This window comes from Salvelinus fontinalis, chromosome 13 (genome assembly GCF_029448725.1).
Source record: "Salvelinus fontinalis isolate EN_2023a chromosome 13, ASM2944872v1, whole genome shotgun sequence".
Lineage (NCBI taxonomy): Eukaryota > Metazoa > Chordata > Actinopteri > Salmoniformes > Salmonidae > Salvelinus > Salvelinus fontinalis.
In genome coordinates this window covers 50678511-50704543 of record NC_074677.1, presented here as the reverse complement: position 1 = coordinate 50704543, position 26033 = coordinate 50678511, and the positions used below count along the sequence as shown (strand labels likewise).

General features: G+C 42.5%; 1 protein-coding gene across 13 annotated transcripts; it reads left to right on the top strand.

The window, feature by feature from the left end:
* Window positions 1–26033, top strand: LOC129868901 (serine/threonine-protein kinase MARK2-like). 13 transcript variants are annotated; one of them, XM_055943234.1, is made up of 19 exons: window positions 1–1353; window positions 10027–10200; window positions 14070–14123; window positions 14559–14607; window positions 14801–14866; window positions 15046–15116; window positions 15213–15269; window positions 16306–16542; window positions 16656–16775; window positions 16924–17026; window positions 17445–17557; window positions 17648–17783; window positions 17922–18073; window positions 18168–18256; window positions 19727–19864; window positions 21161–21424; window positions 22730–22756; window positions 24109–24144; window positions 24524–26033. In XM_055943234.1, exons 1-19 carry the CDS (start codon window positions 1306–1308, stop codon window positions 24957–24959), a joined length of 2370 nt encoding a protein of 789 aa, XP_055799209.1. In that variant the 5' UTR covers window positions 1–1305; the 3' UTR covers window positions 24960–26033. The 13 variants fall into 13 exon arrangements, with proteins under 13 accessions (XP_055799209.1, XP_055799207.1, XP_055799203.1 ...); XM_055943232.1 differs by having other exon boundaries at window positions 24106–24144; XM_055943228.1 differs by having other exon boundaries at window positions 16924–17062.

Sequence of the window (26033 nt, the reverse complement as noted above, 5' to 3'; positions counted from 1 at the left end):
TGCGGTAAATGTGTAGCTAGCTATGGCTAGTATTTGATTTCACACTAGGTTGTTTGGCCAGCTGGAAAATAATCAGCGTAGACGCAGTCGAAACCTGGGGGGCGCTTCAACTCTAGTTAGTGTATAGCCCACCCGAAATTCCGCGACCCAGCAAACTGAGCACACTCGCATAGCGCGAAGGGACAAACTCGGAATTAAACTTGATTACATATGTCGCTTTAACTAGCTATTCTGATATTCAAACCTGCTAGCGTAGACAGCTACCTTCAACTCATATACCACATTTATAACAGCAAGACCAAAGACGGACCGAGCGAGCTAACTTACTGGCCAAGTAACATAGCAAGCTAACTAACGTACGTTGATAGCTGGTCAGGAAGAATACAGGACGTTGCGGTTGTTTTGCTCGTGTACCATTTTAGCTAACCGGCTAGTCAAAGCGACTGCAGTTCATTTTCACTTTAACTCGCGGATTCTTACCTCTGCCGTGGAGGGAAACTAGCCTACGCTATCTAACAACCTAGAGTTGGCAAAGCAGCTTGCTGATAACGTTTTCATCATTACAACTGAGGGTCGATAGTGTATTATAGTTAATGATATTTAACTAGCGAGCGTTTTTTAATTCCTCTAAAGAGGACATTTGGGCTGCTGCTATCGGCGTGGCCAAAGTTTGGTAGAATCCCCGGACTAGATTTTACCGCCTACTTGTGGGAACAAACCTCGCTTTGGGTGGAGCTTTAGCTAGCATAGCCCTCTAACTTGACAGCTCATCCTTCCACTGCACAGCTCCGTGTGTAATTGGCAGACCACTTTTCTCCATTGAGTGGAATAGTCGTACCAATGTAGATAGCTTGTGAATGCGGAGTTACCTTTTCACGTGAATAGCTGTTATTTCAGATACTTGTGAATCCAGAACTTTGCTTTGAACTCGAACGGTAGTTATATTCTATTGATAGGTAGCTAACTACTAACGTTATCTTCCTACTACCTGGACTAGGTATGGTATTTCATTGACGATTGAGTAACTTCAGCTAGCTGGATAGCTAGCTAGTTAGCTAGCTAGAACTTTAGCTCGCTAGCTAGCTAGCTAGCTAGTTTAATTACTCCTCGACACGTAACGTTAGCTAGCTAACGTTAGCCTCGAGCTAAGGCTACGTATGAGTAACTTTTTGATAAGTTGGCTAGCTAAATAAATTAGCTACACAAACAATATAGTCCCCAGTTCAGCAATAACAAACACGGAGGGCAGATGTACATTGAGTTTTGAGATTCTGTTAAGAAGTTACCCCCCGAAAATCTGTTAAGATGTCAACCCGGACGCCATTATTAACAATTGAACATTCGTCAAACCAGGTAAGCCAACTGCAGTTGCGGTATATCAGACAATTTTTAGGTAGCTAATTTAGCTAGCCTGAACTAGTTAACTTAAACCACATAAACCCTCTTTCTTTTCCTAGCCCTCAGGCTTTCTATCTTCCTAACTTGGCTACTTTACTAATCACACATTGTTTGTGGTTAGGAGGTATTGCATGGTGTAGAATTGAAGTATTTTTTTGTATAGATATTTAGCTAGCGAACTATGATTAAATAACGTTAGAGTGCTAATAGCTTAACTAGTTAGGAAACATTTGTAACCAGGTTTAGACACTTATGAAGCATTTCAGTAGGAAATGCCAATACTTTTTAAAACTCACTTTTCCAAATCGTGTCAACAGGAGCAGATGTAATCTCTGACATTAATGTCTACACAGAATATATCAATCATGTTTACTTTTATATTTTTTGACACCTTTATAGGTCTTCCCCTTTTCCTGTATGCCCCCACATTGTTTGAGTGACTTTGTCTAACTATGGCAGTGAATGATCAACAGATCATTCACTGCCGGCCAGTAAGTCAAGTTGTAGGCCCAACTAGATATTGCCACTTCTACAACTGTTTAGAGTGTGAGCTGCATCCTCTGCCATCTTGTTTGTGTTAGCCAGTAGCTCTTGTCTGAACTGGAATGGGGGATTCCATTATACAAATTGCCTGAGTATCCTAAATATACTTTAGTAGGAATAGCTCAAATCATGTGTAAGTAGAGGACAGCATAATTTACATTTGTGCATTTGAGGAGCAACTCAGTGATGAACACACATCTGTTTGCAGTGAAGGCTGGCTCATTACTGACATGAATGTTTTAGTCAATTATGACATTATGAAACAATTGTCTATTCAAATCACAAATTGCTGATCCTTATACATGGGTAGCAGAGATGTTGATCTATTCCATTGTGGGGAAAATACCCTAACTTGCACATGCTACTAATTCCAAAGTTTTGTTTGCCACTGAATTTGTCTGAAGCAAGGAGTGGTACCCTGCCCAGCTTGTTTGATTACAGACTGCTGTTGACCAGGGAGTCTCAATGTTCTTCTTACCCCAGTTTCTCTGTTCGTTAAAACCAGCATTTCCAGTTGAGCTGGGCGTAGGAAATGTGTGAAGGCCAAGGGGAGTGCTTCTTTTCTCCACTTTGGAAGGATTAGCATTATTTGTATGCACGCACATCTGTCAGAGTTTCCCTGTGTGTGTACTTCTACATTTTAGCAGAGGCTGATATCCAGAGCGACATACAGGTGCAATGCGGGTTAAGTTCCTTGCTCAAGGGCACATTGGAAGATTTTTCACCTAGTCAACTCAGGAATTCTAACCAGCAACCTTTAGGTTACTGGCCCAATACTCTTAACCGCTAGGCTACCTGCCTCCCACTTTCTCCTGCATCTGTTAGTAATTATGGTTCTGGATATGGCATCATATTTATGATTGGTCAATGAAAGATGAAGAGAATATTTATCCATCTGGTTGTAGGCCAATTGAAAACATTTAGGTTTTTACTATCTGGTTTCAGTGACAGTGTCTTTGTTTTTACCAGCCATTCCCTTAGTGATCTTGGTTTCTCCCTGTGGTCTTTCTGTCATGACCTAACCCCAGTCATATACTTGTGGGTATTAATAGCTCACATAGGCAGGGGTGGGATGATTTTAAAAGCTTGTGTAAACACTCTTCTTGTTCCAGCTTTGTTTAAAATGATGATTAGGTTTCTTGTCTGAAAGGATTCATCACTATCCAGTATTCCTTTTATTTCTCAGCTTTGTAGCTTGTGCTGTCTTCCCTGAGGAAAAAGTTGACCGATTTTTTTGTTCTGCTAAGTATTTTAACATTTAGGCTTACTAATTAATGTATTCTCTTACAACATAGGCTACCTGTCTTTATCTATACTGAACCAAAATATAAACGCAACCATTTCAAAGATTTTAGAGTTAAAGTTTATATAAGGAAATCGGTCAATTTAAATAAATTCATTAGGCCCTAATCTATGGGTTTCACATGGGCCCACCCACTGGGGAGCCAGGCCCAGCCAATCAGAATGAGTCCGTCCACCACCCCAGATGATCCCCACAGGTGAAGAAGCCGGATGTGGACGTCCTGGGCTGGCGTGGTTACATGTGCGATTGTGAGGCTGGTTGGACGTACTGCCAAATTCTCTAAAATGACGGAGGTGGCTTATGGTAGAGAAATTAACAGTAAATTCTCTGCGAACGGCTTTTGTGGACATTCCTGCAGTCAACATGCCAATTGCACACTCCGTCAACTTGAGACATCTGTGGCATTGTGTTGTGTGACACAACTGTACATTTTAGTGGTCTTTTATTGTCCCCAGCACAAGGTGCATCTGTATAAAGATCATGCTGTTTAATCAGATTCTTGATATGCCACACCTGTCAGGTGGATGGACTATCTTGGCAAAGGAGAAATGCTCAGTAACCAGGACGTAAACAAGTTTGTGCACAACATTTGAGAGAAATAAGCTTATTTTGAGTATGGAACATTTTCTGTGGTCTTTTATTTCAGCTCGTGAAACATGGGACCAACACTTTACATGTTGTTTATATTTTTGTTTTGTATAGAATATATTAAACCAGAGCCCCAGTGGTGTGTGTTCCTTCCAGTGCAGTGTAGGTCTATGTGATTGTGCAAGCCTATGGTTGTGGTCCTTTTCATTTTAGCAGCTTGAGTTGTGCTCAATTATAATTAAAGACTAAACAAAACTGGGTTGCAATTGACATTTCTCTCCCCCATAGTTCCACTATGCCATATGAGTTTTGATTTCAGGATGTTCTACTCATGTTATTGAGGTAAAGGACTGTCAGAAGTGTATGGAGAGGGGACTGGAGGGAGAGCTCAGTTAGTGTCTATTTGTGGTTCTTGCTGCCGCTACCCTGACTGGAAATAGCCGTGTGTGATATTAATACCCAGATAAATGACAAGCTGGCTCACTTGCCTCCTTTATTTACCAGTTCGTCTCTCTCTCCCCACCAGTCTCTTACTTTGTTTACTCGCTTTTCTTTCTTTCCCTCTTAAGTTTCAATAAATTGAGCAGGCAAGAAACACTTCCTCTGACAGGTAGCCTAACAATTACTAATAGACCTATTTTTTTTATTTGATTAAATATGTTCACATCTTTAGGCCTAGGCTATTTTTTGTTGTTGAAAGAAATGTGCTTGTGTCCTTGACTACTGTGTATTGCTCAGTCTGAATTGAAAGCTTTTTTCTGAGTATGTTAAGGAGAGAGAGATGTGAGGCGACAGCTAGGCTGGAGTGAGTGAGTGTTTTGTTTCTGTGTGTGTATGAGAAGGTTGGGGAGGGAGGAGAGCAGAGTAGAGGACAGGTTTAAGCAGCAGGTCCCCATGGCAACACTCCCACAGCAAGACTACTTTTTCAGAGAAGGACCATTCCTTCTGATCTTAGCAACGCTAAAGCATTTCCCCAACCTCTCATAGCAGCATTGCACATTACTCCAACAAATCTTATGTTCTCGATTGTTTAAAGTTATCAAGTATAAAATAACATTAGTGCAATTGTGACAACAGGCACAAGTGTAAGTCAACAGATACTTTTAGAGGGTACAGTTGTGAATGGCTAAGGCAATACATTTCAAGAAATATGTGTTGATGGTTTAAGCTGGACTAGGGAGATGGGGATAAGAGGGAGAATGGTTGCTAAGGTAGATGCGTAAAGCTAGTTCATCATCGGCCTATGATGTTATATATGGACCAGAGCATGAACTTGTCTATTATCCTCTTTCAGGATATAGTTTTCAGGTTAATTTCTTGAAGGAGTTACTAGAGTACTAGTTACTGAGCACATTCATCATGTGTTTGTGTGTGAGTAACCTGATTTGACACCAGGTAAATGTTTGAAAAGGTAATTGGGCAGTGTTTTTAAAAGGGGTGTGGTACAGAGACTACTACACAATACACTGATTTGCTCATCTGTTAAAACCAATTTGATCTCCTTAACTCATCACCAAGTTGTGCTTCCTGTTGTATTCTCTTTAGTATTGGGGAATCCTTGACCTTCCCCCCTTATATATATTTTTTCTCTCCCTCTCATATCCTCCCTTTCTCCTGATTTGTATCTGTGGCACAGCTGTCTGAGCATGTCAGCTCTTGTCCATCGGGCTGCCTCTCTCCCTGGTCATGTCTCACCAGTGCTGCTGCTCCCTGAGCCAGACAAACCTAGGCACGTCTCACTGGCACTAGGAACCTGACCCTGTCATTGTGTCAGCCATTTTGTTGACTTTTTTTCTTTTTTTGTGGGGGGGTGTAATTGCAATACTTCCTCAAATTACCCAAACAAACTTCCTGTTGAGCGTTGGGACCGGCGAGGTTGTGTCTGGCCCTCTGGAGAGCCTGGCTGTGCGTGCTGTGTCCTATTTTAGCCTGAGACCTCATGGCCCCCTGTGTCCCACTTCTTGGTCATCCATCCAAGCCATCAACACCCCCTTTATGCTTTGAAATCTGTGTCGAGGGGGACATTTAAAATCTGAACTCTGTCCACACCTTTTTCTTAAAGCATAGCTGAAGTCTGTCTGTTCATAGAGGAAGTGACAAGGTTCCTATAGCCTGAATGGTATCTGGATTGTCAGTTCTACTGTTAGCAATGGATGGAGTCCACAAGTCCCACTTCAAGCATAAAAATAAGAGGTCAAGAACATTTGCATGTGTAGTTGTTTTGTGCGTATCGCTGAATGATTCATGTATGAGTCTTTCTGACAGAATGATAGCCGGCTGATAAGTGAGGTTTTGCCCTAATACTACCGGCTCTATAGAGACATGATTTTTGAATTTCAAGTCTGTCATCTTCAAGTGTTTTGAGTGTGGTTCTTGCCTCTCTCCACCTGAGGCTGAACAGAGAGATGTGGGGCTGTATATGTAATTGATGAGACCCTCTAGTTCCCTCAGGCTTTTCCTGGCTGCACTCTCCTCAGCCTTTCTCTGTCTTTCGCTGTCAGTCAGTCAGCCCTGGAGCTGAGCTTCCATGACTTTGACGGTATGTCTGCATTGCGCTCGGTTTTGTCTATTGTGTGTATTTGTGAACATGTTTTATTTATGCATCTTTGAATGTGCTGCTGTCTGTGTGACAGCCTCTGCGAGTGCGTTTATTAGTTTGTGTGGTAGACTAATGTGCGTATCTGGTAGGGATAGAAGTGCCGGCTGCTGTACTGAAGGTCAAAGCTGTGTTTGTGAGGACTGCGACTGCATTGCTGACGCTCTGTTACTGCAGAGCATCCTCTGCAGATGAGCTGGGTGCAAGACACCTCTTTGACATAGTGGACACTTTCCCTCACACTTCCGACACACAACAAACCCACTGTAGAGTGATGGCTAAACCATGTCTGCCAGCACAGAAATGAAAAGGAAAACAAAACGAGGTCCGCACACTGAAAGTGTGGTAGTCTGGCTTACCCTGTTCTGCTCAGTATGGAGCTCTCTGTGATGAGGCACTTCCTCATGCATTTATGCCAGAGTGTGTTTTTTGTTGTGTATGTGTGTGGGAGGGAGGGAGTGTTTTAGATGACAGCTGCCTTCTGGCTCATTGGCTCCTGCTTGTTCTACAGGCAGACTTGCAACAAGCTTCTGATTTATTGCTCTATGAAAACTCTGGGGCGGGACTCAACATAGACACTACACAGGTGTTACGTAATTGAACACAAAGCAGGCACACCTTTTGAAATGCAGATATTGGTGGATTTAAAAAAAATCTTATGTGGAATGCTGTTTTGTTTCTGAAAGGGAAGTGCCTTGTTGGGAAATGTGACGTACTGTCTTTGTCTCATAGCCCCTGCTTTTTGTTTCTTCTTGTTATAAGTAGAAGAGCAGAACTTGACTTATATTACACAACGTTGTTTGTGTCAACTGTCAATTATTCACCCTATGCCCAATAGCCCTGATATTTCTGTCCAATTCAATTGTAAATTACATTAACATTGCTCTTGATAAGAATCCATAGAATTTTCCAGTTCAGAATGCAGAGAAGTAGTTCCGCCTTGTGCCCAGATTTGAACAGGGAAACTAAGGTCCATGCGGAACAATGCACACACAACAGTGCCCGTGTCAATAGCTTTTCTGTCCACTTACGTATGCTCACAAGGTAACAATCTCCTCGAGAGTGAGCGCAAAAGGATACAATGCAGAGTTTGTGAATACAGAGAGAGCAGAGACATGTAAACAGATACCCCCCCCTTCAGTCGCTTTCTCATCCTTGCTTTCCGGGGCTCCCACACACTAACTACCTCTCTTGCACTTTCCCCATAAAGGTACTGTACCTTCGTCTTTTTTTCTGATCTCGGTCACCCCCCCCCCCTTCCTTCTGTTCTGTCTGCTCGCTTTTGTCTTCTTGAGTCACTCTTCAGTCCCCCAACACTTTCTCTCTGTCCTGTTTGCTTGTCGGTGTGGATTGAGTTGCTAGCAGAGACAAACAGGCCCTCTGTCAGTGATAGCCTCATTAGCTGAGAGGTGGGGTGACTATGTAGATTAGTAAAAAGCATGAGCTGAAATTTTTGTAGAGGTGCTGAACCATACTCCCTGTTACTAGCCGGCTACCACCCTCTCTCTACCCTGCACCTTAGACTGCTGCCCTATGTACATAGTCATTGAACACTGGTCACTTTAATAATGTTTACATATTGTTTTATCCATTTCATATGTGTACGCTGTATTCTAGTCAAGGATCATTTTATATAACTACTATTGTACACAGCTTTTCTATTCATACTGTCTATTTCACACCCATTATATACATATATATTTATATTCTGGACTCTGACATGGCTTGTTCTGATATTTATTTCTTTGCATGTTTTGGATGTGTGCGTGTTAGGTATTACTGCACTGTTGGGGCTAGAAACATAAGCGTTTCACTGCTACTGCTATAACATCTCATATGTTTACACGACCAATACATCTTTATTTTTTTACTAATGAAGAGTGAACCGTACAAAAAGAAAGTTGCACACTTCACAGTACCTTCAGAAAGTATTCATACCCCTTGACTTATTCCACATGTTGTTGATTGGACCGGGTCTGGATCCGACCAGGTCTTTAAGGAACTGGTGTAGTTGTCCTCGGGTCTGTTCAGAACGGGTGTCAATATTTATTTATGCATACATTTGAAGACTTCTACTTGAGGTCCAACATCCCTGTCACAACAGACAATGCCAGGAACATTATGAATGCGGTCACAGAAGCTGGTCTTGGGCCATAAATAGGGTGCTTTTTAGTTTTGTCTCTTGCCAAATGAACAAATGAACTACAGTAACCGTTGGCATTTAATTTCCCCGCTGTAACGTTACCGAACCGTGACCCCAAAACGGTGAAACGTACACCCTTAATTTCTGAACACTGCTACATTCATGAGCATGCTACCATGATTACAGATAAGCATGAATTGTGAAAAAGGATAAGTGAGAAAGTTAGAGGAACAAAGCTCATACCACCCCAAAAAAATGCTAAACCCCCAAAATGACACGCTACATTATTCACCATTCAACAAGTTTGTAGTCACAAGCTTGATGTAGTCATTGTGTGCTAGGAATATGGGACAAAATACTAAACTTTTGACTAATTGAATCATTGTGAATTTTGTCTAGTCATTCCACCTCAAAAAGCACAAGAGGATTTCGACACCCACTATCTCCGATTTTGTTATGACATCGTTTCTTTAGTTTAAACCAAATAAGATGATCATTCATGAAATATAATTTGATTAAACAAATTAATTGCACCCAAATTGGCCATTACATTTTTTTTTTTTTTTTTAGGATTTATATGTTCTTCAATAAATATAGTACCTAACATCTGATTTGGACCATTCTTCCTAACAACGAGTAAGATGAGCTATCCAATAAAAGGATCAAAAGCCACCCACAAACCCACCCCACCCCACCCCAACAACCAGTATACAGTATCAGTTCTCTGTCTGATGTACAGAGACTGTTGCTTGGAGAATTGCTTCTTCAGCCTTTAATGTATTCCCTGTGAATCTTACATTTTTTTTGTTCAGAGAAATTAGCCATTGGAGTCACAAGCTATTGGTTTTCTGCCCAAAGTTGCAAAGAAAATCCATTTAATAAACACAAGAGACTAGTAAAATTGATTAAAGGGTGTTGCGGAAGTAGCAAGAACAGTGGCATCCAGTGGGCAAAACCTGGTACTTTCACACAAATTTATGGTAAATAATGCAAGCAACTTCAATGGTTAATTTCACTGAACAGGGGAGGAAAAAACATCACCAGATTCACAGGGAATACATAACAAAGGATCAAGAAGCAATACTCAAAGCAGCATCTCCATACTACCTATCAGACATGGATAACTGATGCTGGTTGTTGGGGTGGTATTGCTGTGGGGGTGGGAAGAGGAGAGATGGGCTTAGGTTGACCCATTAAATAGTTTGGAGCATACATAGTGTGCGACTTTATTTCATTATTTTTATATAGTGACTATGTAGATTGAGAGATCAACATTATTGGACAGTATCAAGTTATGCTCACAGTTGCGTTTTTCTATGAGCTCTCCTTGGGTCCAAGGCTCTTTGACCTTTTATGGGAGTCTAAAATGCATTGTCTGGATTTGTGTCAGAAGTGTTGTGTAGGCTAGTGTTAGGAAATCACCACTCCTAACAGAATTTTGTTCTCCTCTTTCAGTCTCACTCGGAGTCCAAGGCAGGCGGGCGTCCTAATATGCCGCGGTGCCGGAATTCTGTCGCCACGACGCCAGACGAGCAGCCACACATTGGCAACTACCGGCTGCTGAAAACCATCGGCAAGGGCAACTTTGCCAAGGTCAAACTGGCTCGTCATGTCCTCACAGGGAAAGAGGTGAGGATGAACTGAGATCAAACCATGTCCAAACATTGGATTTAGTAGCTATGGTGTTATTGCTTTTTTGTTAGATGTGTTGTTATTAGGGATGTGACTCTTTCCTTTCAAACACTGTTTGATACGCATCTAGATACATGGGCTCTGATATGATACTTTTAGTTTGAAACGATTTGGTGCGATTCAGTTTGATTAGTGGAAGGAATCGATGTAATTTGATGCGCTAACATTTGTTGTCTGAACACATTAATTTTCCATTCTAAATAAAAAACTTGATGGAGCTCAGGACCTGGGCCTCTGAGCTGGATCTGTCTGAGCTGAGTGGCCCGTGTGTATGTGTCTCAGGGGCGGCATTATTTTTCAAAATTTCAGGCTGCGTTTTATATTGAAAGTCAAGTGTTTTTTTTGTGTCAATAGAGTGATCAGGAGTGTGCAACTATAGTTTTCCTTCATAGAAAATACATTAGTGCAACACATTTTGGCAGAAAAAAAGCTTAATTTCCATCAGATGACAACAGAAGTGCAACACTACAGGTACAGTGCCATCAAACTATTCACACTCCTTTACTTTTTCCACATTTTGTTGTTACAAGGTGGGATTAAAATGTTGACAAAATTACAATTAAATTGAGTCTACACAAAATACTCTGTCAAAGTGGAAGAAAAATCCTAACAGTTAAAAAAAACAAAAAAAAAACATGAATATATCTTGATTAGATTAGTATTCAACCCCCTGAATCAATACATGTTAGAATCACCATCGGCAGTGATTTACAGCGGTGAGTCTTTCTGGGTAAGTCTCTAAGAGCTTTGCACACCTGGAATGTACACTATTGTTGATTGATGCTAGACAGCCATTTTCAAGTCTTGCCATAGATTTTCAAGCCAATTTAAGTCAACTGTAACTAGGCCACTCGGGAACATTCAATGTCGTCTTGGTAAGCAACTCCAGTGTATTGCCTATTTGGCCTTGTGTTTTAGGTTATTGTCCTGCTGAAAGGTTAATGTCTCCCAGTGTCTGCTGGAAAGCAGACTGAACCAGGTTTTCCTCTAGGATTTTGACTGTGCTTAGCGCTATTCTTTTTCTTTTTATCCTACAAAACTCCCTTGTCTTTGCTGATGACCAGCATACCCAAAACATGATGCAGCCACCACCATGCTTGAAAATTTGAAGAGTGATACTCAGTGATGTGTTGTTGGATTTGCCCCAAACATAACACTTTGCTTTCAGGACATAAAGTTAATTTCTTTGCCACATTTTACTTTAGTGCCTTATTGCAAACAGGATGTTTTAAATTCTGTACAGGCTTCCTTTTCACTCTGTCAATTAGGTTAGTATTGTGGAGTAACTACAATGTTGTTTATCCATCCTCAGTTTTTTCCTGTCAAAGCCTTTTAAAACTGTAACTGTTTTTTAAAGTCAGCATTTACCTCATGGTGAAATCCCTGAGCGGTGTCCTTCCTCTCTGGCAACTGTGTTAGGAAGGACGCCTGTATCTTTGTAGTGACTGTGTGTATTGATACACCATCCAAAGTGTAATTAATAACTTCACCATGCTCAAAGGGATATTCAATTTCTGCTTTTTATTTTATTTTTTGACATCTACCAATAGGTGCCCTGCTTTGCCCTGGCATACAAAAACTTCCCTGGTCTTTGGTTGAATCTGTGTTTGAAATTCACTGCTTGACTGAGGGACCTTACAATTATCTGTATGTGTGGGGTACAGAGATGAGGTAGTCATTAAAAAATCATGTTAAATACCATTATTGCACACAGTCTTTGACTTATGTGACTTGTAAAGCATATTTTTACTCATGAACTTATTTAGGCTTGCCATAACAAGAGTTGAATACTTATTGACAAGACATGTCAGCTTTTCATTTTTTATTAATTAGTAAAACATTCTAATAACATAATTCCACTTTAACATTATGATATTGTGTGTAGTTCAGTGACACAAATCTCAATTTAATCCATTTTAAAATTCAGGCTATATTACAAAAGAATTTCAAGGGGTGTGAATACTTTCTGAAGGCACTATATTTTGCTAGCAGCCACACAAGTAAATTAGCTTTAATTTCAGTTAAAGCAAGATATTTTATGCAAAAATGTATTTATAATGTTTATCATAGGAAATGAGGCTGGCTACATTATTTCTTAAGTTTTGCTTGAAGTTAATTTTGTATTTTACCAGAGAAAGGCAGGCTACACCGAGAAAAGTAGCTACACGTCGGTCAGAGCGAATGGGCATTCTCATCTGAGTGGAGAAGTGCAACTGAAGCACAAAATTAGTCTGATGCCGAACAGAAATTACAATAAGAAGCATTTTATATCTGTGTTTACAAAATGCAGAAAGATATTTCTTATGAGTTTAATCATTTTCTCTTTGTGAAAACACAGAATTCTGCATTTAACGTGGCCCCTGGTGGATGTGTAGACTCCTGAGCTGAGCCATAGGGCAGACTGAGCATCTAACACTGTCCAATTGGGGGGAGGGGAGAATTTGTTTTATGTCCCCCTACTTTTTTCTGATATCCCCATCACCCACTAATTAACTTGTCATTTTACAGGGCTCCAGACTGCGACCATTTAGTCCCATTTTGCAACCCTTTGACTTGGCCGTGCGAGTTACAACCAATTAAAAATGTATCGAAAAAGTGTTCTGATTATAGCATTTCAAAGCCCAATCACAGGGAAAACACAGCAATCATGTGTAATACTGTTGTTGCCATTGAAGAGAGGAGGTTCTCTGCTTTATGTAGGTAGGATTTTTATTTCTCAACTGAATATTCAGCAAGATGTTTGATATGGCTTTGAGAGAGTGCATAAAATGTGCATCGGCAATTGTGATTGCATAGGCGTCATTGGATAGTAGGCTACAACTGCGAAGTTTTAGGACATTACATTTACTTTTAGATTAATACATGGCTACTAGCAGTGTGTATTATATTTAGAGTTGACGATCTAGCTAATATCTTTGGAGTTTCAAGTTACTCAGGTATAAAGTAGCCCCAAATAAATTGGCCTATGATATTAGTGCACATAAAGACATAGGCAAATTCATCTCTATTGAGCAAGAATTCTGGAGCCCTATTTTAACAGTAAAATATAACAATTGCCTTTATAGTCAACCCAAAATTCTAAATGGATTAGGTTGCACATCAAATTATTTTGAATCACAACACGTGAGATGAAACAACTTATTTCTTGAATACCATCTCAGTAGTCTATTACACTTTTTAATAAAGCACTGTGAATGACCTTCTAAGATGATTACTCATTTTGTTCTATTGCGTGACCCCACATTTTTGTATATGAGATCAAATCATGGGCTGGTGCTCGCACAAATTATTTCAGTCCTTGTAATGAAATTACAACTTTACCATGTTCATGTAAAAATGACCACTGACTGTTTAAAGCAAAACTAGAAAAACTATTATCGTGAAACGGGCAATCTCAAAGCCCTGATCAGCAGTAAGATGTGCAATCGTCAAAATGCGAGTTGTCTACTCCGGTAGCCGACACAACTATGATGGTAAAACACAATTTTCTACAGCACATTTGGTAACAATGACCCAGCAAATTACATTGATTGTCACCCAACTACACTGAACAAAAATATAAACGCAACATGTAAAGCGTTGATCCCGTGTTTCATAAGCTGAAATAAAAGATACCAGAAATGTTTACATCCCTGTTGATGTGCCATGAGTGCTTGGAGTGGGGCATCACATGGAGAAACAATACCGAGAGCAATAGAGTTGTTTGGGGGGGAAAGAGTCCTCATCCAGCTCTTTCCACTAGTGGGTGGTATAGTTCAAGTCTGGAGCTACTCATGTCTAACTTTCCCCCTCCCTTCCTATAAAAGGTGGCTGTGAAAATCATAGACAAAACGCAGCTCAACTCTTCCAGTCTCCAAAAGGTGAGGACAATGAGATGCTGGGTGCCATACGGTTGTTTTGATTTGTGTGTTCGGATAGGGACTGTTTATTTCTGAAATAGAAAGAATACAGCTAAAATCAAGAGATTGTGACAGAGCATTGCTTATTCACATCCATCCTCTTGAAGCATCTTCCAGTCCCTAACCCCAATCTTCTCCTGAAGAGGGTAGTTCCCTCTGTAGGGCTTAGGGCAGGATATGGAGGTAATTACAGGAAATTAGACCCAAGTACTTCCTGTCGTGATGGTTTGGGTGGGGTGCCAGTACTCTCTTCAGAAATGTATGCATGGAGACGTGGACACAGTGATTTTCACATAGTGTTGGAGTATAGAGTTAAAATCATATCGGATAAACTTTGACTTTGTCACATATAAACTGATTGATCTTCTGTTAATGTCTCTGTTCTCCTGCCCATAGCTGTTTCGTGAAGTGAGGATCATGAAGCTGCTCAATCACCCAAATATCGGTGAGCTTTCTGCTGCCCTCCTTAAGACTATCATCCCCAACCAAATAACAGAAACATGTTTCGCCTGCCTGCTTATTGGTGGAAGCTTCCTATGTAGCGGTCATAGTTCACATTTTGAAAATTGACCGCTAAGTTGTGATTGAAGGTGTTGTCTTGATTGAATTGAACAGAATTTCTTGTCTTTTCTCTGTAGTTAAGTTATTTGAAGTTATTGAGACAGAGAAGACGCTGTACTTGATCATGGAGTATGCCAGTGGAGGTGAGTAAAGACCCACTCAGTTCAACCTGACGTTCTGTTTTCAGCATTTAATAACATCAGTTCTGTCTCGCTTTATTCACATACTCTTTTTACTCACTCAACCTTTTTTCCTCTTTTGTGTTTCCACTGCTTTCTTCAACACTCCCCTACTTTGTCTCCCCCTCAACCCCTCTCCTCAGGTGAGGTGTTTGATTACCTTGTTGCTCATGGGAGAATGAAAGAGAAAGAGGCCAGAGCCAAATTTAGACAGGTGAGACACTGTTTGTCTGCTAGTTTCATTTCCTGTTATTGACTACTGTTTAAAAGGGAATGGTCATCCTAGCTGTTTCTCCTTATCTTGCTACAGATAGTGTCAGCGGTACAGTACTGCCACCAGAAGTGCATCGTACACAGAGACCTGAAGGTGAGGATGGACAAGAAATGGGGAAGTGTTTTGATGTGTAATGTAGAGAAAAAGATGGCTCCATTTGTGACAAATCAAGATTATTATATTATGAAATGCATAAAAACATTCCTTACCTCAGGATACTTCAACTGGTTACTACCCCAGAGAATAAACAAGAAGGAGCACTCTGTTGCTGCGTACAGTAATCCCTCGTTTATCGCGGGGGTTACGTTCCGAAAATGACCCGCGATAAGTGAAATCCGCGAAATAGATTTTTTTATTTTTTTTACAATTAGCAACTATTACATGTATACAAATACAGTGACTCACGTGTAGGCCGTTTCACTGCTCTTCAGACTGGGCCGCTGCATCCTGACTGCGCTCTGCAGTGTTCTCTTCTTCTGAAGCCCGCGGTGCAGGTGTGTTTGTTCGGGAGAAGAACATAGTGATAGGCAGCTGTTGTCGCTCTTTTTTCTTCTTTGCAAAAAGATCCTTGTACACCGACATGCCACCATCGATTACGTTGGAGAACTGTAATGAACGGCTCATCAAAGGGTCCCATTCCTCAGCTACTCGCTTAAGTTCAGTGGCCATTCGCACCATGGTTGCACGAGACGACAAAATGATAGCACAATTCGTAGCATGTTTTGATACAAGAAGCGGGAGTGAGTTTTTAGCGAATCAGAATGCAGAGCACAATGCACCAAAAAAAAAAAAAAATGCATTATGAAAATCCGCGAAATAGCGAATCCGCGATAAGTGAACCGCGAAGTGGCGAGGGATCACTGTATATCAGATTTTTACGTAAGCCTATTGTTTTTCCCGTCAATAAATCCATCAGATTTACCCAGCAACAGTGCTCCTTTTTCTTCTTTTTTTTCACGGATAGTCACCAGTAGAAGTATCCTGGGGTAAGGAATGTTTTTGGGATCCACCCTTTTTTCTTTTAAGCTGGGCTGAAGTGCCTTTTGAGTACACTTTTTTTCCCATGTTGGTGTTCTTTAAATATTTTTGTTGAAAGAACTGGTATCAATGGCAAATGATTTCTCTCCAGGCAGAGAACCTACTCCTAGATGCTGACATGAACATCAAGATCGCAGACTTTGGTTTCAGCAATGAGTTCACCATGGGGAACAAGCTGGACACGTTCTGTGGCTCGCCTCCCTACGCCGCCCCAGAGCTGTTCCAGGGGAAGAAATATGACGGCCCCGAGGTGGACGTCTGGAGCCTGGGGGTCATCCTCTACACACTGGTCAGCGGATCTCTGCCTTTCGACGGACAGAACCTAAAGGTGGGCAGGGAACAGTGGAGGTGGAAGGGATGCATGGTAAACACATGATGTTGTTGAATACCTACCCAACACCTCACTTTAATCCTTGTATGTTGCGCTCGTCTTCCCTTTAGGAGCTGCGCGAACGGGTTCTGCGGGGGAAGTATAGGATTCCCTTCTACATGTCCACAGACTGCGAGAACCTGCTCAAGAAGTTCCTCATTCTCAACCCAACCAAGAGGGGCAGCCTGGAGGTTAATAGTACCTCACCTAGCCACTGCCTCCGCTGGATACAAACCAGAATTGTGTAGAGACAACTAACTGTTGGTACTGTTTTTCTATCCATCTCCCTTTCCCCATTAACCCCAAGACTCCGTCCTCTCTCTCTCTGCTTGTGTCCAGCAGCAGATCATGAAAGACCGCTGGATGAACGTAGGCCATGAGGAGGAGGAACTGAAGCCCTTCATCGAGCCCCAGCCAGACTACAAGGACCCCAAGAGGACAGGTCAGCACCCCGACCGAGCGGGGGGGTGGAAGAGAGGTGGGGCAGGCGTCTGGTGGAGGAGCTGGTGGCAGCAGAGGGTTTACTGGGGAAGGGGTTAGAGGTCATATTAATTGGGGGAGGGCCCCTCTATCTGAAGGTAGTCTTATTTAACGTGCCCTGTTAGTCTTAGTATGCCTACCTCTGTGTTGCGTAACATGCCCTTTGCTGTGTTGACATGTGCCTACATGTTTAGTAAAACTAAATCATTGACTTTTTTGTTAGACTCAAATGATATGCCTTTATGTTCTAACTATTTTGTCTGTAGAATCATGAGCCTGTGTTAGTGATATGTTTCTCTCTGCAGTATGCTGCATGTGTGCGTAGTACTTCTGTCCTTGATGTGGTTGTACGGTTGACCTTTTCTCTCCATTCTGTCCAGATATCATGTTGCAGATGGGCTACTCTGCGGAGGAGATCCAGGACTCGCTCGTCAACCAAAAATACAATGAAGTCATGGCCACATATCTATTACTGGATTACAGGAACTCTGAGGTACGAAGTGAATACACTCACATCTGTAGGAGCAAAGTGTGTCCAACTCCTGCCAAGGTAATATTTATGACCATTCCTCTTCCCCCTCAGATGGACGAATGCATCAGCCTATCAATGAAACCCCGCCCAGGAAGTGACCTCACAAACAGCAATGCCCAATCCCCTTCTTACAAGGTACAGCGCAGTACCTCATCCAATCAGAAGCCCCGGAGAGCAACAGATGCAGGTAGGAAGCTGTTTGGATTGATGAGGATACTGTAAATGTACTGCTATTTTGGACAAATGCTCTTTTTGTAATGATCTCAGTCTTTGCATCTTTGTCCCACTCTTTCCATTCTTCTGTTGTCTCTTGTTTTTTTCCCAGGTTCTTCAGCTTCTAAGCGTTCCCAGGGTGACAACAAGCACACAGCAGAGGATTATGGGAGGAAAGGTTCTGGCACTGGCAGCTCCACTAAAGTCCCTCCCAGTCCTTTAGCTACAGCAGATCGTAAGAGGAGCACCCCAACCCCCTCCACCGTGAGTGGACTTATTGTTCTGCATGCCTGCCACTCCAGGGTTGATGGCATGTACACTACTGTACTCTACATCATTTCCTCTATCGGTCCTACAGAACAGCATCCTGTCCACTGGTACGAGTCGCAGTCGAAACTCGCCAGTCCCTGAGAGAGCCACACTTGGGGTCCAGAACGGAATGGACAGGTAGACACAAGCACCCGCACTCACACACTCTCTCACATGGCAGCGGAGCTCTGTTTTTGGGGCTAGTCACATGTCTAGGTGGCAGTGTTTACAAGCAGTGGCCAGCTGCCAGTGGATTTAACACAGAGCAGTTGGCAGGTGGATTCCCAGTGTACATACACATTCACACATAGTCACACAGGAGCAGTTTTGAAATCTTTGATAATGGATTGGTGACACCTGCTAAAATGTATGAAAGACTCAAAATATACTCAAGGCCAGCTTACTCAAAGTAAAACACTGCATCCGCAATCAACTGAAACCATAATAATTTCTTGACCCTGATAGTCAGATCTCACTCTTTCATCTGGGATTTATGATGCTGGCTGCTTTTAAATGCAGGTTACTTCCAGGCACAAAAAGGGAAGAATGCAGAAGCAACGTGTTTAAAGAACATGTTCTGGCCTCCCGGGTGGCGCAGTGGTCTAGTGCACTGCATCGCAGAGTCTCTGGGTTCGCGCACAGGCTCTGCCGTAGCCGGCCGCGACCGGGAGGTCCGTGGGGCGACGCACAATTGGCCTAGCATCGTCCGGGTTAGGGAGGGTTTAGCCGGTAGGGATATCTTTGTCTCATCGCGCTCCAGCGACTCCTGTGGCGGGCCGGGCGCAGTGCGTGTTAACCAAGGGGGGCCAGGTGCACGGTGTTTCCTCCGACACATTGGTGCGGCTGGCTTCCGGGTTGGAGGCGCGCTGTGTTAAGAAGCAGTGCGGCTTCGGAGGACGCATGGCTTTCGACCTTCGTCTCTCCTGAGCCCGTACGGGAGTTGTACCGATGAGACCAGATAGTAATTACTAGCGATTGGATACCACGAAAATTGGGGGTAAAAAAAAAAAAAAAAAAAGAACATGTACTGTGTGGGAGAGGGGGAGTAGCGTTGCCAACAGCATGTGACTAAGACATGTTTGCTTGAAAGAGATGATGAGAGGGCAAACTGACACGGTGTGGTCAGCACCATCGCTACTAAACTAAACTATTGGTTGAACACAGTAGCACACATTCTCCTCACTGACAGAATGGCCCTTTCACACAATGTTATGTCAAATATGCCTTTTTAATTTTAATAGGGTTTGTAATGTTCACATTGTCCCCATTTTCTTTTCTTTTTTTTAATGCATTTTATTCCTTTACGCATTTTTTTAAGCTACTTTTTTTCTTTCCTCAAACTTGTGTTCTGTTCTGACAGTTTCTCTCTCCATCTCTTTGGGGTGCAATGCTTCCCAGAAGTAATGCAGTCTTCTATTAAGCTCCCTTAATGGAAGCTGTTCTGTATAGTCATCCAATACAAATCTGCCTTATCTTATTGTCTGTGTTGTTTTCCTCCCTCCGTGTGCCCCCGCTTCCTCCCCACTTCTAACCTTGATTACCCCATGGCCCTCTTCCACCCCTCACGGGGGGACGGCGGCACTGGGTTTATTAATTTCTCTCCCCCAGCCTAACCACCCCAGGGTCCCGCGCCTCCACAGCCTCGGCAGCCGCAGTTCTCTCTTCCTCCTCCCGCCCCCGACACCACAAGTCCCTGTCCACCTCTGCCCATCCCACCCCCTCAGACATCCACGCACACCGGCCCAGGCAAGTGTCACCAGAGCGGGGAAAACAAGGACAGCCACTCATCAGAAGGGAGAATAGAGTGGATATGAAAGGGTTTGAGTTAGATGGTCCCTGGTGGCAGTTCTCAGCATTGGGTATTCAAAATAGGTAGAGAAAGATCACAGATTACATTTACATTTAAGTCATTTAGCAGACGCTCTTATCCAGAGCGACTTACAAATGTAGGGGTTAAAAGGGTAGCAATATTACTGGAAGGGCAACAGAAAAAGTAGGGTGCTTTCAATGTCTGCCACTTTCCCCACCCCCTGAAACTCACCCTACAAGCACCCCACTTTGGGAAATATTTTTCTCCCCAACACTTCTGTCCTTATCCGACCAGTCCTACCACAAATATTGCACATAAAATCCAGAACCTGCCAACCCGTGGTTCATGTGTACCTGCAAACCCTCAGTTACACATCAAACACCATCACACTTTGAACGTGGCCCGGCCGGTGCCGCCCTGTTTTTGCCTGAGCCGGAACTCTCTCAGCTCCTGGCTGGTGTGCATGTCATGTAATCTTTTTTTAATACCTCCTGTAACTCCCTGTCCATACAAAATCTGACATCTCATGGGCCATGCACATTGTAAAAAAAATCCTAGTGAATGAGCTATAATGGTAGGATGTCATTCACTTATCAATTGGTTAACACGTAATCCACTTTATCACTACGTGGTTTTGCTATAACCTCAATGACAATGAGTGGTCCATGACATAATCAACAGTATCACAGCTCCATGCCCCTTCCCCAACCTTTCCTTCTTTGTAGTGATGCTGCATTTGTTGTTACCCTGTTAGCTGATCCTACTGTGTCACGCTGATTATGTGATAATGCAGAGTGCCTCTGATTTTAACACTCAACAAAGCTTCACTGGCCTCAAATTCCAAGTCTGTAGTTTATACCTGCTGCCCATGCCGGGTCACGAGGCTGTAATCGTTTTCTGGGCAATATGTCATTTTACTAGGCTTCATCTTTCAAGATTAAAGTCAATCATGGGGGATTTTGCGGTGTGGATGGCATGTTGTAGCCTAATAGAAGCAGCTACATTGTTGCACACATTCCTTTTGCCAAAGGCTTAATCAGTCTTACAACTGTGGCATTTGTGTAGAAATTATATGCATTTACTGAACTTTTGTTTCACTATCTCAAGCTCAGTTATGTTTTTATCATACATTCTTTGTGGGAAATAGCTTCAGCAATGGGGAAAATGGTGATAATGAAATCTATAAATGTCTCCTCTGCCTACTCATTCTACTCACAAAACTATAAAAACAGCACTGCCCCTCTGAGAGTACCAGTGGCGTCTCCCTCTGCCCACAACGTCAGCAGTTCCACGGCGACTGAGCGATCCAATTTCCCCAGAAATGTGGCCACCAGAAGCACTTTCAGTGCCGGGCAGCAGAGGGCGACGCGGGACCAGCATGCCTCCACCTACAATGGTCCCCCAGCATCCCCCTCCCTCTCCTATGGGAACAGCCAGGCCCGAAGAGCTGGGGGCACTGGTATCTTCAGCAAGTTCACCTCTAAATTTGTGCGCAGGTGAGAGAATGGGGGAACGGGGACCTGTGATGTGATTTTCTGTTTTGCTGATCACATCCTGGTGTTGAACATCTTGCCTTAAGTGAATGAGAGTGTGAGAATTACAGTGAGGTATTCATGTTTGTGCATTGTGGTTTTTGGAATGTTCGTTCTTCTCCTCACTGTGTCCCTGTGATAATTTTTTTTGTCTGGACATAATGTTCTTGTGCTCACAATGTGCTTGACTACAAGTACTCCCCTCTTTTTTTTTTATTTTTTTTTTTTTTTTATTTTTATTTTTAGTTGGTTTGGAGCTGTGCATATTTCTGTTGCTATGGTCAGTTGCCACACATATGTAGTTGGAGCAGCTAGGGAACTTACTCTGTGTAGAAATACCTTCAAATACAAATCTGAGTATCTTGCTATAGTTTAATTGTTTTAATGATAAATTGTACAACACTCAGAATGTAAGGTGTTATACAGTGTACAAAACATTAAGAACACCTTGCTAATATTGAGCTGCACCCCCCCGCTCCCACCCCAATTTTGTCCTCAGAACAGCCTCAATTTGTCAGGGCATGGACTCTACAAGGTGTCGAAAGCATTCCACATGGATGCTGGCCCATGTTGACTCCAATGCTTCTGTGTCAAGTTGGCTGAAAGTCCTTTGGTTGGTGGACCATTCTTGATACACGGGAAACTGTTGATTTATAGAAAAACCCAGCAGCGTTGCAGTTCTTGACAAAAACCGGTGAAGCTTAGCACCTACTACCATACCCCGTTCAACGGCGCTTCAATCTTTTGTCTTGCCTATTCACCCTCTGAATAGCACACATACACAATCCATGTCTCAATTGTCTCAAAGCTTAAAAATCTTTCTTTAACCTGTCTTTTCCCCTTCATCTACACTGGTTTGTACTGGATTTAACAAGCGACATCAATAAGGGATCATAGCTTTCACCTGGATTCACCTGGTCAGTCTGTCATGGAAAGAGCAGGTGTTCTTAATGTTTTGTACACAGTGTAAATATATCATAATTGGCATGCATGTCTCCCATCCAGTGCAAACATTAGTCCTAATCCGAGTTCGTTCATGTAACTGCTCTGCCTTTAACATCCTGAAGACTATGGTAATGTCAAGCTACATTAACAGCCATTTAGTGACAAACTGTTTGGCTTAAGCAGCTCACCTCCTGAGGGACACCGGGGGGAATATTCATCTCTTTCAGTTGACTGACATGTATAACAGATTTGCTGTGGTTTGTTTATGCGCACGTTTGTGTACATACAGTTTGCTTTTTCTTCCCCCCTCCCCTTTTTTTGTAGAAATCTCTCATTCAGATTCCCCAGAAGGTAGGCAAAAATAACCACACCCTTGAGTTTTTCCTCAACTATTACCTTGTCGTATCTCTCCACTGTGAGGCTATTTTATGTGTCGTGACCCTTTTTTCCCCCTTTTTTTTTACGGATTTATTTTTGTAACGATTTGCCTTTTTATACTAACTCACCCTGCTCTCCATCGCCTGGTTCACCGTCATCTGCTGCTCTCGTCATCCCTCAGTGAATGATACTCCTCCCTTTCTGCTTTCTCTCATCCCTGTTTCCTTTTGTCTCGGTTAGTGTTGAGTGTTGCCCTATGGGTCCTTGGCCAATTGAATAGAAAATCCTCCATGCAGCCCAGTCTGTGATCATGCCATGCTACCCAGTGTGCATAAAGCTAAGAAGCTTAGAATACAGACAGATGGTGATTGTTTAGAAGAACACGCATTCTTCTGACCTCTTTAATGCTTTTGTCAGCTGCCTGTATTGTGGGAAGGCTTTCAACATTACATGCTCAGACAGGAGTAGGGATTATTGCTGTTGATTTTGAAAATGTCACGTCACTGTTATTTTGGGAGGGATTTCTCCTGCCTGATACCAGGCCACTGTCCTGGCTTGCAGTTTGCACTAAACAACCTCATATTTCAGCAACGTCCTGCTGTTTCTTTTTCTTAACTTGGCTTATTTTTGTTTCTATTTCGAATGAGTTCCCTGAAGTGTCATTCGAGCCGTCTTTCTTGGCACTAATATAATATTCTCAGCAAGAAAGTGATGAAGATTGAATTTTTTGACATTTACTAAAACTTGCGTCAAGGAGTGCATGTATTTGATGTCGTATAATTGTGGTGGGCACAGACTTAAGGTTTTGGGCACCTTGGGAAACTGAGAATAGGTCCGCAGAATGCCTGCATATGCATCTGACCGATGCTGTTTATTTTATTCTTATGGATGCCTTGCTGTGGGAGTTTGAGGAGAGGGGTTATTGGATGGTGGTGATGGGCCTTATTAACATAACAGACAAAGATGTGATCTCTGACTGTTCATTCCAGTTGTATGCTAAACACAAATACAGCAGTATCCATGGATTGTGTGATTCCACTTCGGGGGGGGGGGGTGTAAATAATTTTAGGGGATTTGAAATAGAATTAGTAGAGGTATTAGTAGAGATACCTAGTTATTTCCTCGTAGCCCTCTAAAATGTAGTGGAGCTCACATGAATGAAATCTATGGATACATACAGTATAATTTCTAAGAAAAATACTATAGAATCTGGAATTTGAAGGTGCAGGGGTTGCAATGGGAGTTGATGGTGTTTGTTCTAACCTGGTAATAAAGTCTAATTGGAATTTGGGGAGACTAAACTTTTGCCGATTTTCTTTGAGGAGCCCGTATGAGGGAGAGGGTCGAGATGAGGCCAACAGGTGAGGATTACGATGGTGACAATTTGATCAATCTGTTGATTCAGTGAAAAAAATGTCAATCAAATAATGATTAGATGAATTGATTTAGGTGGTGTAAAGAATAGCATGCTGATTTATATATGATCAGTAGCGCTCCTTCGGTTTTGACAATGTAAGCATTGATCTTTTAATAACAGAAAGACGCATGTATTCTGCTGCTCATTGAAGAGTCCATGTAAATGCACAACTTAAATGTTTCATGCTCATGCTGTCATTGGTTACCCCTGTGATTGAATGCATTGTTAACCAGCCTGTAACCTTGCTGTTTTGTCTGTTTTTCATTCATTCTGTCCATGCCTTTTTATTATATTTACTCTGCTTTCCTACTTTCCCAACTCAGACCCATGTTGACCACTGCTGAGAAGCTGGAGAAGGGCACCCTGGGCTCTGCAGGAGACGAGAACAAGGACTCCCTGTCCTCCACCTCTACGGTGCCCAGCACCACGACCCCAGGCCTGACCTCCAAGGACAACAAGCCCCGCTCGCTGCGCTTCACCTGGAGCATGAAAACCACCTCCTCCATGGAGCCCACCGAGATGATGAAGGAGATCCGGAAGGTTCTGGACTCCAACAGTTGCGAGTATGAGCTGCGAGAGCGCTACATGCTGCTGTGTGTGTCTGGGAATCCCGCCCGTGACGACTTTGTCGAGTGGGAGATGGAGGTGTGCAAGCTGCCCCGCCTCTCCCTTAACGGGGTTCGCTTTAAGCGCATTTCTGGCACATCCATCGCCTTCAAGAACATCGCCTCCAAGGTTGCCAATGAGCTCAAACTGTGAGCTTGTTGGAAGAGGGGTAGTGATGATAACAATGAGTCGGATGGTGGATGGAGACAGACTGGAGCAAAGAGGCTGAACTTTGAGACTGAACTGAGAGCTTTTGAGATGAAGGCAAAGGAGCATGGAGAGACTTTTGGGGTGGGAGGGAGCAAAGTGGCTAGGGGAGGTTGTGTGTGTGTGTGTATAGACCGTTTTGAGGGAATTGTTAATTTTCTTGGGAGGGGATGTTTTTTTCAGTTTGGGGTTTCTGGCCCCTCTCTCGCCCCTCTGACTTTTCTGTTGTCTTCTGAGACAGTTTTGTTTCTCTTAAACCTCACAATCATCTTTTTCCTAAATACATTTATTGGTGGAAAATATGAAAGGAAATTAGTTAAAAAATTTATGAACTGATTTGTAGGTTTTCTTATTTTTTATTTTGAGCCCAAAATGGCCCTGGACTCGGCCAGCTGTAACCCTCAGGCCTTTCTCCCTTGCTTATCCTGCACCAAGCCCAATCTATGGTCTAAGCACCATGTTACTGTACTTGAGCATCTTGCCCCCATTTTCAGCTGTCTGTTTTGAACAGATGAAGAGAGCTGCAGTTTGACACTGAATGTACAACATGATTAGACAGATGTATCTGAGGTACAACGCATATTCACTACAGCTGTAAATTGGTTTTCACATCATGTTCTAATTTTGATCAGCTAATGACAGTTGCACAAGGTGTTTCTGTGTGGTTCAGAAAGCTTCTGCCATTTTTTACATCATAGTACAGTGTCTTACTTGAGGCTACCATGGAAGTGCAGACTTGAACTCTTTGCACTCTGATTGCGAGCCTTCACCTGCCTGCTCCCCAAGCCCCTTCAAATATTTTTTTTTTCTTTTCTTTTCTTTTTTACAGCAGGGGTAATTTATCTGATTTAAATAATTAAGGGCCAATTGATAATTATTGGTGGATTGTAATGTAATTAAGAGTTGCTGGTTGGTTTCAATGTGCTGCACTGGAATGTCTGAGTCAGAGTTCCCTTGCCTTTCTCTGGAGAAAATAATTATTAATATTGTTATTATAAGAATAAACAAAGTTGGATGATT